This window comes from Protomyctophum parallelum (assembly GCF_964188405.1).
Source record: "Protomyctophum parallelum genome assembly, chromosome: 4".
NCBI classification, from domain to species: domain Eukaryota; kingdom Metazoa; phylum Chordata; class Actinopteri; order Myctophiformes; family Myctophidae; genus Protomyctophum; species Protomyctophum parallelum.
Window position 1 is genome coordinate 22842924 of NC_139700.1, and position 12201 is coordinate 22855124.

A 12201-nucleotide genomic window follows, 5' to 3' on the forward strand; every position below is an offset into this window, starting at 1 on the left:
GCTTGACTACTGGGATGTGCACTACAGAACCATTAATTGTTGCGAGACTCACTTAAATTCACTCATAACTTCATTTAGAGACTGTATGGGGCGGCAGTGGATCAGTGGTAGAGTGGCCGGATGGAAATGGAAACCACAAGGTTCCCAGTTCGAACCCTGGCTCTACCAGAGTTAGTGTCCTTGAGCAAGATTCTGATTGATTGATTGAAATCTTTATTTCACAGTATGGGTACATTTCAAACAAAAGCACAGGTCAATACAAAAACTGTTACTGACAGGAGTCAAGGGATGCACATGTCTTAATGGCTGTTGGTAGGGCGTTCCACATTTTGGTGGCATAGGAGTGAAATTAATTTAGTCCCTTGTTTGAGCTGAATCTGGGTTGCACAGTTTGTTGAACTCCCTCTAGGTACATGGGTATCTTGGTGGTGTAGCGAATCTTGTGGACGAAACCCATTGCAAGATCCTGTACTCTTGTCATCAACCCTAAATCATTCCAGGCTGTCAAAATTGGCAGGGGTGAGGTGGGTTCTGCGAGTGAGGCAAAGTAGTAGCCTGGCCAATTTGTTTGCGCTACATAAATGCACCATTTTCCATTTATGTTTACAAATTAGGCATTTAGCAGACGCTCTAGTGAGTGACTTACAAGAGTGAGATTGGAATAAGCAGAGTAAAGTAGAACTCTAGTCAACAAACAAGGTAAATAGTCAATGGGCAGCAGTGGTTCAGGGGTAGAGTGGCCAGTAAAGCAGCCAGATGGGAACTGCGAGGTTCGATCCCGGGCTCCCCCAGAGTTAGTGTCGAAGCACAATATATGTAAAGCGCCTTGGAAAAAGGCGCTATAAAAATGCACCATTTACATAAGTACACCGTACATACATTATCCAAATTGTTCAAAGTTCAGTTGGCTAACACTGTACAGAACATGATATTAGTCTCACATTCCCTGTTAGATATTCTGTAACTACGGTATATCCATTGCACTGATTTCAGCTTTATTTCTCTATATTTATTTAATCTATTCATTTTCCATGAAGGATGCTGGGTCTCTGTTGTTCCTGTGGCTACTCACCAGGGGAGCATATCCCGTCTGCATCCAGGATGTTGTGCCTCCAGATGGGCTTGCGTGTGGCAGCGTCCAGCATGGGTCCCATAACCTTGTCAAAGGTCTGGTTGGTGTAGCGCCTCAGGGTGCACTTGGCATTTTTGTAGACAAGGCATCGCCCAAATCCTGGAGAGAAACGGGGTTAAGAGTTAACTGCCGACAGATCAGCCCAAAGTGACAGAGAGTTTACTTTTTTCAACCAGCCTTTTAAAAACACAGATTTATAAACGAGTCACAAACAATGTAACTTAATTCCAAAGTGTAAGGTGGCGCTCATAGCAAGACAAAATCAGAACATATGAAGAAGCAGATATTCTTCCCAGGATAATCATCCATAAAGGTGTGTGGTCATTTTACCCTATGGATTATAATCCTGAGAAGATCCATTTATTTATATCAGATTTCCTACATCCACAATAAGGTTCTCTCACCCCTGTCCAGCGAGGCCTTGTTGAGAATCAGAGCATCCTCTATGTCGTAGCCACTGTAGCTCATCACAGCCACGGTGGCGTTCTGCCCAGCAGGCAACTTCTCAAAGTCAATCAGCTCGATGGTCTTAGTCTTCACCATGGGTTTCTGTGGGTAGCCCAGCAGATACATAAGAGTGTCTATTCGGTTCCGCTGGTTGTAGCCGATAGTACCTGGAAGAGGAGTGAAAATATAGAGTGCATTCATGTAACAAACACTTATAAAAAGCTAAGTTTGGACAGAAGATAATTCAGTTTTTACTAACTTCTAAAAGATTACAAATGCGTCACTTTGTGACACTGACACGTTTAGAAACTTTAGAACTTTAGAAACTAGAGAACTTTAGAAAGTTTAGAAACTTTTAGATCTGCCATTTCTGCTATTTTTGGAAAACGTTTGAAAATGTATGAACATTTACATGGAAAAGATTATGACCATTATACAAAATAATGGTAATTATCTCAAATAGGCGATTATGTAATAATTGTGACAGACTTGCAGAACATGAAATCAACTATTTCCACAGAGAGTAAACTGTTGTAACCATTATCATTTACTTTTCTGGTTCTTTAAGCCAGGGGTTCTCAACCCGTGGGTCGCAACCCCTCTGGTGGTCACCAAATTATTTTGGGGGGTCCCCAAATTATTACAAAAAAGGGGGGGGGGGGGGGGGGGTTGCAACTGAATGGCTGGAAAATGGAAATGAAGAGTTTACATAGTACACATAGTACATGCATAAACTTTCCTTAATGATCAGATCTGGTTTCAGTATTAATTTATGATATATTATCTCTATTATTAAGGTTATGAATGCAGGCAGTTTGTATTGGGGGTGGGGAGGGGGGCAGGGATGGGGTCGCGAGACATGGCCAAAGCATTTCCGGGGGTCCCCAGCCAAAAACGTTGAGAACCGCTGCTTTAAGCCAAGGGGCTGAGCTTTGGCCATCTCAGAGATGAACAGCGCAGGTTATGGCATAATAGCTGGCCTCCCCGGAGGCCTTGACATTTGTCAGATGCTATTACTTCACAATCAGGCTACAAGCACACAGTCTGTGATAATAGGCCCGGGCCACACAGACAGATTTGCACATGTATAGGGTCGTCCACACAAAACAGACGAGGCAGAGGATATTGGGCCAAATATAGTTCCAGTCCGTGTTTTGTTTTTGTAAAGACGGGGGATGGGGTAAGTAAGTAAGTAAGGAGCGGGTGTATGGGGGGAAAAGAGCGAGATAACGGGGGAGGGTCGAGGTGACAGGGGCGCTTTACGAATGTTAGCAGTGGCGTTTGAGGAAGTTTTGGTTACCAGGGAGCTGTGGGTGCACACTCTGTGGTCTTTCGCAGCTGAGCACACTGACCCCCTGAGCACAGTCAGAGCAGACACAATGAATTGCTAATGACACTCTGGGTGACTGGCAGGGAAAGGGCCTCCGCACACACACGGCACAATAGAGAACCTACGCAAGCGTCTCATGTTTGATATCCATGCGCATACGCACACACACCGACAAAACACTCACTCACACGCAAATGTATTCTGACAAGCAGTATAGGCGCATATTTTGTGGATGTGGGTCAGACAAACTGATTGCATACATTGAGGGGGATAGTGTATGTATGGTAGAGGGGGGGGGGGGGCATTGGAGATTTGTGTGTGTGTGTGTGTGTGTGTGTGTGTGTGTGCATTAAAACCTGGGAACTGCCCAGTACAATCAGATACTGTGACCTCTCGAACTTTGGGCCACAAATGCACTCCTCTAAAGGCCTCTACATAGTCCGTTTTGTTCCTTGCGTGGGGGAGTCAAACGGACACAAAAAAAAGGTTATTTTAGACATGCATAGTCCTTGCGTTTCTTGCATCTTTTACGTCGGTCTATTATAATATTTAATGTTCAAGCATCTACTCGCCCACTAGATGGCAGCTGTGACACCCCCTGGCACCTGCAGTTGGTCTATTTAATTACATGCAGATGCAATATGTTTAGATTGTATAAACTGTACTGACGTGCCACTTTATGAGTTGAGATGTAGTTATAACTGTATATAATGAGTTTTACACTATATCATCAATCAAAGTAGGCTATATACCACTGCCGATCCATAAGCTCACACCATGACGAAGTTTTGCGTCTTTTGCTAGTGCTGTAATCAATTAATCATTGCGTTCACACGGGCAGATTGCAGTCTACCATTGTCAAAGGAAGCCGCTAGTGGATGATCATCAGCAACGGAAAACACAGTTTGTAAACGGTCAAATTGTCACCAAATGGAAGCATAGGATTAGGAGAGACACACTCTCTCCGCTCTAATTCCGCTGAGTTCCCATCTGAAAAGCAGGGCTGGACTGGGTCAAAGGGCTAATTTGGCCCAAAAACATATTAAAGGAGAATTCCATGCTAGAATACTTTTTTACCTTTCTTTGTAGTCGTTATGTCCCCACCAAAGAGGTTCATGTGTTGTTTTGTGCAAAACCTCCTTATTGGCTATTTCCCCTACCATAAGCCCTCAAGGAATTGCATTGAATTGAATGGGGCTATGGGGTGTTGTGCTAATTTGCTTATTTCCATCGAAATAAGTAGTAAAGTGTGCCACTTGGGATATTATTTACATTATGAAGAGAGGATATATACAAAAGAATAAATAAATTGAGCAATGGAAATAAGCAAATTAGCACAACACCCCATAGCCCCATTCAATTCAATGCAATTAATTTAGGGCTTATGGTAGGGGAAATAGCCAATAAGGAGCTTTTGCACAAAATAACACCTGGACCTCTTTGGTGGGGACGTAACAACTACAAAGAAAGGTAAGGAAGCCTTTTAGTATGGAATTCTCCTTTAAAGCAATGGGGGCGGCCCATTCTTTGGGTGGCCCATTGCCCACTGGACATAACGTCAGTCCAGGCCTGATAATCACAGACGAGTTTGCAAATCAGTGCCTCAAACGCTGATGTCATGTTTCCTGTTTAACTTCCAATGTGATATATCCATGCCGATCGTGTTTACGTTTACAACTCAATGTGCCGGCGGAAGTGTTGTCCTCTTTCAAGAGTGGTCGAGCAGAAGAGGAAAAGCCTTCTTGCTCTCTGCTGCCTCCAGGTGGGCAGGGTGTCCTCGACGCAAGGTACACAACGCAAGCAATTTGGTTGCGTTGGCTTGGGATTAGATATCAACCCAACGGAGCGAGACAGATCACGTAACCGACGCAACGCAAGGGAGGAATTTCTCAAACCCTCCGTTAGTTATGTATTATTGCGTCAATTACGTTCGACTCTGCCAAGCACTTAACCTTTAGGTGAGTGTTTCCCAAACCTTTTAACCCATGACCCAAAAGAGAAATTAGATTTTTGCCCGGAACCCAAACTATTGAAAACATCATATCTACAGCTCACTTTGTGCCACGTTGTGAGCTTGTAGATCAGCTATTAGAAAATGTTTTGAAATAATAATAATAATTAAATACAAAATGTAGGAAAATAAGGGGACCCACAAAAATTGGTCCGTGACCCAAGCTTGGGTCCCGACCCAGTGTTTGGGAACCAGTGCTTTAGGCCACTGTCTCCCCCAAATGTACATGCATGTAAAAGAGCAAACACTGCCAACTGCTTGGCAGATGTTTGGGTGGTGGATCTTCTTTAGCTACTGAAGATCTGCTATCTTGATTGCAGATCTTCAGTAGCTAAAGTGAGGATGCCTACTGAAATGAAACGATGCCTTACCCATGGCCTGCTTGCCCATAGCACACTGGTATGTGTTCCTAGGGGACTGGTTATGTTGGGGGTAGGGAATGAAACGATGCCTTACCCATGGCCTACTTGCCCATAGCACACTGGTATGTGTTCCTAGGGGACTGGTTATGTTGGGGGTAGGGAATGAAACGATGCCTTACCCATGGCCTGCTTGCCCATAGCACACTGGTATGTGTTCCTAGGGGACTGGTTATGATGGGGGTAGGGAATGAGGCCAGCACAAACTCCCAGGAGCGTGAAGGGCTCGATCTCCAAGTGTGTCGTGTTCCTGTGGACATTCAGAGAGATAAGAGAGGGTCAGACACCACTGTTGGAATTAACACCTAAAAAATTCACGAGCATTTCTTTTCTTGTACTTACTTGCAAATCATGTGTTCATAAAGGGCGATATGACAGTCATTCTCCTCGTTCACATCCAGGTATTCCACCAGGCTCTCATGAAGGAAATCCTCAAATGTTCTTAAAAAAGCATGTTAGAGGAGTATAAAAAAGTTTGTTAGAGGAGTATTAAAAAGCACGTTAAGAGGAGTATCAACTGTGACAATGGTTACTGTAAATCGCTCTGGATTAAGAGCGTCTGATAACCTAAATTGTAATGGTGAGCAATGGTGTTTTAAAACATACGTATGGCATGGGGCTAGGGATTCTACACCACAATGCACAATCACAGGGGGAAAATATTGGGTGCGCTAGAGTTACGGCCGCTATGCGTCCCTCACACCTACGCTGCGCCACCGATACGACTGATGTCTGAGTCATAGTTTCAGGGGCTTTGTCAGAATACCAGTTCGATGTCGCCCTTTTGACCGATACCTGTCCATTCAAACTCTAGACAGGCCCACCCCAAAGTTATTAGCGCATCCGCCCCCGGCTGCCCGGCGAAAACTAGAGTTCTCAACAGGCCGGAAAATTAATTACCACAAATTTTATGCCCTACCCGACCAGAAAACGTATAAAAAATTAAAAAAGGAAAACCGTCCATATATGGGAATTTCCAAACCTTTAAAGGGTGAGGTTTCTTCTTGCCCTCAGGGCGTCTTACTGGTAGCATTAAGTTGATGTGTAAGGACGGACCATTTTGTAGTTCTGCACATTGTACATTAGAAACAACTATGCTAAAAGAACACTCAAAGGAGGATGGATGTTACCGGGGGAAATGGCTGAGGTGAGCCAGGGAACAACATTTGGAAAGTTCTTTGAAAATAGCAGATCGACAAGGTCACAACGCATTGATGGGAAATGCCGAGTTCATAGTTTGGTCCTTTTTCAAATGGCCAAAGTAAACTTGGTACCATGCAGGGAAAATACCTGCTCATTGAGACTACATGAAGTTTGACCTTCATGTAGTACAAGATAAGATATACATTTCTCAATAGAAGAGCATGGAGATTAAATACAATTTATATTGTATATTAACATACACTACCATGCAGATTTATCAAAATAACATTGTATTTACTAAAACAAGCTTAAGTGGTTGGTTAATGGAAGTCAAAGTCAAGTGCCCTTTACCCCCGACCCCATACCTACATACCCGAGTCTCCCTTCCCTCTCCTCACCTGTAGCCCTGGGACAATTCTTCTATGTGTTTGTTTTTCACCATTGGCTGTCCCTTCTTCACGATGATGTACGGCCTGAGATGATAACACAGGTTGAACAGCTATAGCCCGACACACACCGTCTGCGACCGCCGCGCGTAGTGCCGCGGCACAGTATTGCCGCGCGCCATAGCCACACGGCAACACCAGCAGGACGCGGCGCGCTACCGTGCGGCTGGGGAAGGTTTAGGCTAACCCTTTAAGGCAGGGATATTCAAATGGCGGCCCGCGGGCCACATGCGGCCCGCCACTGGAAGAATTTTTAAATTGAATAATAAGATGGCTAATAAAAGTTACAGGTATGGTGTGTGCGATATTAATTGTGAGATTACCATAATGACGGTAATCATTAAAGGACCACTTTTCAACCTATCTTCATATAATAGGTCCTCACTAATAATCATGATAAAATGGCACGTTTTTTTCTACTCGGTCTGTGGGCAGTTCAGAAACCCACCCAACAGTGACATCAATGGAGAATCCAAGCTAATAGAAACTGCAGGCTTTCTAGTCCTGAAAAGTTGCAATGCGAAAATGGATTAATGGAAGCCATCATTCTCACAATAATAAACCCTGTTCCAGGTCCATTTGGTTCCATACACTCTCAGAGTTACAGACCCATAAGGGTCCATTTGGTTCCAAACCATCATTTCCCTGGGGACCCCCTGGAACTGCCTCAAGGACCCTGGGGGTCCCTGGACCCCGAACCCCACTTTGGGAATCACTGCTCTATGTAATCTGTAATCTTTATAGTCTGATAAAATATTCTCACGTAAATAAATCTTGTTTAAAAAGCAATCTGCCTAACGATGATGTCACTGGTGGTCGTGGACGGGTTTCTGAACTGCCCACAGCAGAGTGTGTGTGTGTGTGTGTGTGTGTGTGTGTGTGTGTCCGTCCAGCTGATGGTCGTTAATGTCAAAGCAATGCTGTTTATGCATTGTCAAATAGGTTTAGGCCTACATGTATTCTAAGGTGGCGTATACCTGTATAGACATATTATCCTGCTCATTACTGTGCGGAAATATACATAAATCTTCGTGTTTGAGCACAAAAAGCATTTTGAGAACCCACAAATGTCCGCGCTTCGCGCGCACACTGTGCGGCCCCCCACACACAATCATTCTACAGTTGTGGCCCCCGGCCTAATCTAATTGAATACCCCTGCTTTAAGGTACAGACCCCAGCCACGCCCACGGATACCCGGATGGAGGCTGCGCGGCAACGCCTGGAAAATAGAACAGCGGTGCATCGGCGCGGCAGGCGTGGCGTGGCCGCGCGCCAGCGCGCGTCGGACGCAGCCGGTGTGCGATAGGTTCATTGAAAATAATGGAGGCGGCTGTGTCCGCCGCGCGGCGACGTGCGGGGGACGCAGCCAGTGTGTGGTGGGCTTGAGTCACCAAAGGGACAGAGTTTTACAATGCTTTTTTTATTCGATATTTATTTCAAAGTAACATGCAAAATCCTAAAGTTGCCGACCTGCAGAGGCGTCCCCCGTCAGAGGAGATGTAGACGCAGCGATCTGTCAGGTTGGTGGAGATGGAAACAAACTCGTTGATAAAGCCGGCCCGTCGCATCAGCCTGAAGGTGTTGACCAGTTTGTGGTGGTCTCTGATCACTCCTAGAATGTTGCCTGCATGCAGAGAAACAGAGAGACCCAGACACAGTCAGACAGAGAGAGCTAAAGGATACCAGTGTTCATAATAAAAACATAAAACTATGTCATCATAGCCATATACTACAGCGGTGGGAAGAAACCAAGCCAGCTGCAACAGATGATTATTTTCATCATTGATTAATCTGTCAATTAATCTATGAGATTAATTTAGACAATTCAATTACAGTAAATAAATTAATAAAGTACCAAATTATATATGCCCATCATTATTCATCGGACCTGAAAAATACATCTTAAAAATACTTAATATATTTGATAAGCAGAGTGAAAAGAACTTCTACAAAAAGCATAACGTTTATTAATTGCAGTAGATCTACGCCAAAGGCGTTTTATGTGTCAATCACGAAACCAATTTTAGCGGTCACATAATAGGTTGATTAAGCGATCGTTGGTCGTTTTTTCACCCTTATAATTCTGCTATGTACTGTGCATGCTCTTTGCAGAACGTCAAGGAGGCTGACAGCTGCAGTGTGCAGGGCCAAAGCTGCCTGAGCTGTTGTATTCATATCAAGCCTGACAGACAAATGTCTAGAAAACAGAGGAGCCAACGTGCACTGCCTCTGTGTGAGGGTAGATTTGCAGGATGCACGCTCCGAAGGGCTTTGACACCTGCTGTTGCCAACTAATTAAATGGCATGGCAGCCAATATAATTTGACAGTTATCTGTGGATAGAAGGGGGAAAAAACATATACAGTAATTAACAGGCCAAGTTCTGTCTTAAGAATAATACCTAAATTAAAGAATTATCGGATACTGTGTAAAACAGCAAATTGCCTCCTGTAAATGGGACAGAAAAACATTGGCCAGTCTTCCCCTTTCATGTTATTAGGCACAGTATTAAGAAACAAGTCTTCAAATATTCCAGAATGAGCAGCCAGTAATTCTAGTATGTTTGGACCAGGGATGGGAATTATTGATTAATGCATTAATAATTAATTGATACGTTTTGATAAGCATATCGAGAATTTTTATTTCCCGTCAATGTCTAACATTAAAATCTACACTTTGGTGATATACAGAAAGAATTATATTATATAGTTATTTGACCATTTGCGACACAGGGCCAGGCAATGGCATCTTTTATGAAAAATATAATCAAATTAGAAGTGCACTGTCTTGTCTGTCACAAAGTTTAACCGACTAATTTCTTAACGGCGATTATTCGATGAACTATTAACATCCCTAGTTTGGACCTTTCTTCATACCATTGAGGAAGACAAGGAAGACAGTGGGGTAGGCGAGCTCCTCTCCACACAACAGGTTGACATCCTCCACCCCGAGATTAAAGGCCAGTTTGATGATGGGGCCGTCCTCCATGTCTGTGGTGATGTGGGTCATCAGAGCCAGGTTCTTCACCAGACCGCAGGCCTAGGGACGACAACACACAAGTAGACAAGGAACACTTTGAGACACTTTGAGGCAACTCATTTCAATATTCACACAAATCAACATCCACCATAAGAAAAGTTTTTACCCATAACCAGGGGTGCACAATAACTGGCACGCAAGTGCGCATGTGTGGTCAAAATAAATGTTGCGCGGCAGATCAAACGAAATGAAGCACTCTTGCGTACTGCTGTCGGCACCAACAGTTACTAGCTCTGGTGTCAAGTACTTCAAATGTATCAGATAAGAAAACATGCATCTGTGACTTAAACAATGTGCACACTTTGGAGTTATTCTCATGCTGGCTAAAGTAACCTTGTGGCTAAAGTAACCTTGTGGTAGTGTAGAGAGTAGACGTCCACGTCCATGCAAGCAACATCTCCAGGGGCTCCTCTGAGAACTAGCCCAAAAATGTTATGTGCACTCCTGCCCATAACCACTTAAACGGTATACTTAGGTGAGCGGTAGTCACTCAAAAAAACTCTTCCACAAACTCTTAAAGCGCAAATAACATGCATTTTAAAACTGCTTTTAATATTTAATAATCATATTGTCTATGTCCCTCAAAGTTATTTCTAATGGTTTAAGCCTCAATCACCACTCTGATATAACCAGGCCTTGTCAATTCTTTCTGGACTTTGAAAGCAGTTTTAGCTGCAGTACCACACTGTCCTGATATGCAGATTATTTAATATTTGAGTCATTATAATACTCATGCTAGATAAAACCAGGCTTGTTTCCATTCCATGCCAGCTTGGAAAATCAACAATGGTGGACATTGTAAACAAAGTGGAAATGCAAATTTAAGACTGAAGAAAAGGAGGAATTATACAAAGTAGGGTGACATTGATGACATCACGATGAGACCAAAATCAGTCGAGCTGTTTCTGAGAGCAATTTCCATTAAAACACCCATATGATATGAAAGCCTGATTGTTCAAAATTGGTTATTTGTGGGGATAGAAAACACACATTGGAGCCCCAAAAACACAAAAGAAATTTAAGAAGTTGAATTTTATGTTATAGGTCCTTTAATGCTAGTGTGTAACTAGCCCTCCTGAAAGCAGTGAACGGAAGCTGTCAGATGTTTGCCATTCCCATTCAGGAAAATATATTTTTAGAGCACTATTTATAAAATAGTACTGGACAGATTTGACATGCAGTGGCATTCACATAAGCTGCATAACGGTACACTGTGGTGCACACATTCAGTCAAGTCTCTTGAGTAGTCAATGACATGGAGGCGGTGTCGGCAGAGCTGCGGTATGGGTTTGTGGGCGGCTCTCTTACCTCTCCTTCAGGTGTGTCTGAGGGGCACAACATTCCCCACTGGGAGGGCTGCAAGGAACGCGGCCCACTAACTTTCCTGGTCTTCTCGAACTGGGAGGAGATCCTGGTCATCATGCCCAAGGCTGAGATGAAGGATAGACGTGAGAGAACCTGGGTCACGCCCTGACGGTCCATTTTGAATCTCTTCAGTGACCAGTTCCCCTGTGCAAAAGGACAGAATGACATGAGATTCATTACAATTTAGGCATTTGGAAGACGCTCATTTCGAGCCATACACGTGTAAATTCGATTAAGAAAACCCCTCACTTTAATGCCATCCCTGTGTATGTTCGTTTAAGATTGATACTGTACTGTACGCCTCGTGGATACCACGCCCACCACCTAGAACCGGCATCCATCTTGGAACGGTAAAAAAGAAAAGAAAAGTTGACGATCGTCCGCGCTCCACGATTGTTAGCAGCGTTTATCTCGGAATTGAAGCTCAGATGAGGCGATATGAAATTAAGTATGCTCTTAGGATGTCAATAAAAACCTTGCGCGTTGGGGCGCCCGCTGGACTAGTGGTCCAGGCAAATGCCACATATAGGCTCTGACCTTTGCTGCATGTCTCTCCCCTTCTCTCTCTCCCTCTTTCCTGTCATTGTTCACTGTAACTATCAATAAAGCCATAATAGCCAAAATAAATGCAACACGCAGAATAGCGTGTTGCATGCTAGTTTAGGGCCGGATTGAGCGACGGACAGGATGCGGCTAATACTTCTGGTTCAAGATGCCGCGTCACAGGACCTGCAACTTGTAGTTTTTGCCTGCCGCAGGTAAACGGGTGACCGTAGAAACGCCTGGCTTATCCAGAGCGATTTACAGTAAGCTAGAACAAAAAAAACATGGTAATACATCATACAGCTGCAGCTAAAAATAAAGACTGAT

The 12201-nt window shown here is 43.9% G+C and overlaps 1 protein-coding gene across 2 annotated transcripts in view; it reads right to left on the bottom strand.

Moving 5' to 3' along the window:
• Positions 1-12201, bottom strand: part of polr3b (polymerase (RNA) III (DNA directed) polypeptide B) — a 38541-nt gene that overhangs the window by 12228 nt on the left and 14112 nt on the right. For both annotated transcript variants that reach the window (XM_083763759.1, XM_083763758.1), the window contains 8 exons: positions 11275-11475; positions 9804-9966; positions 8399-8552; positions 6881-6955; positions 5682-5780; positions 5462-5589; positions 1537-1746; positions 1073-1231 (listed from right to left, as the gene is read on the bottom strand). In XM_083763759.1, coding sequence (XP_083619885.1) covers positions 1073-1231; positions 1537-1746; positions 5462-5589; positions 5682-5780; positions 6881-6955; positions 8399-8552; positions 9804-9966; positions 11275-11475 — 1189 coding nt within the window. The remainder of the gene's footprint in view (positions 1-1072; positions 1232-1536; positions 1747-5461; positions 5590-5681; positions 5781-6880; positions 6956-8398; positions 8553-9803; positions 9967-11274; positions 11476-12201) is intronic.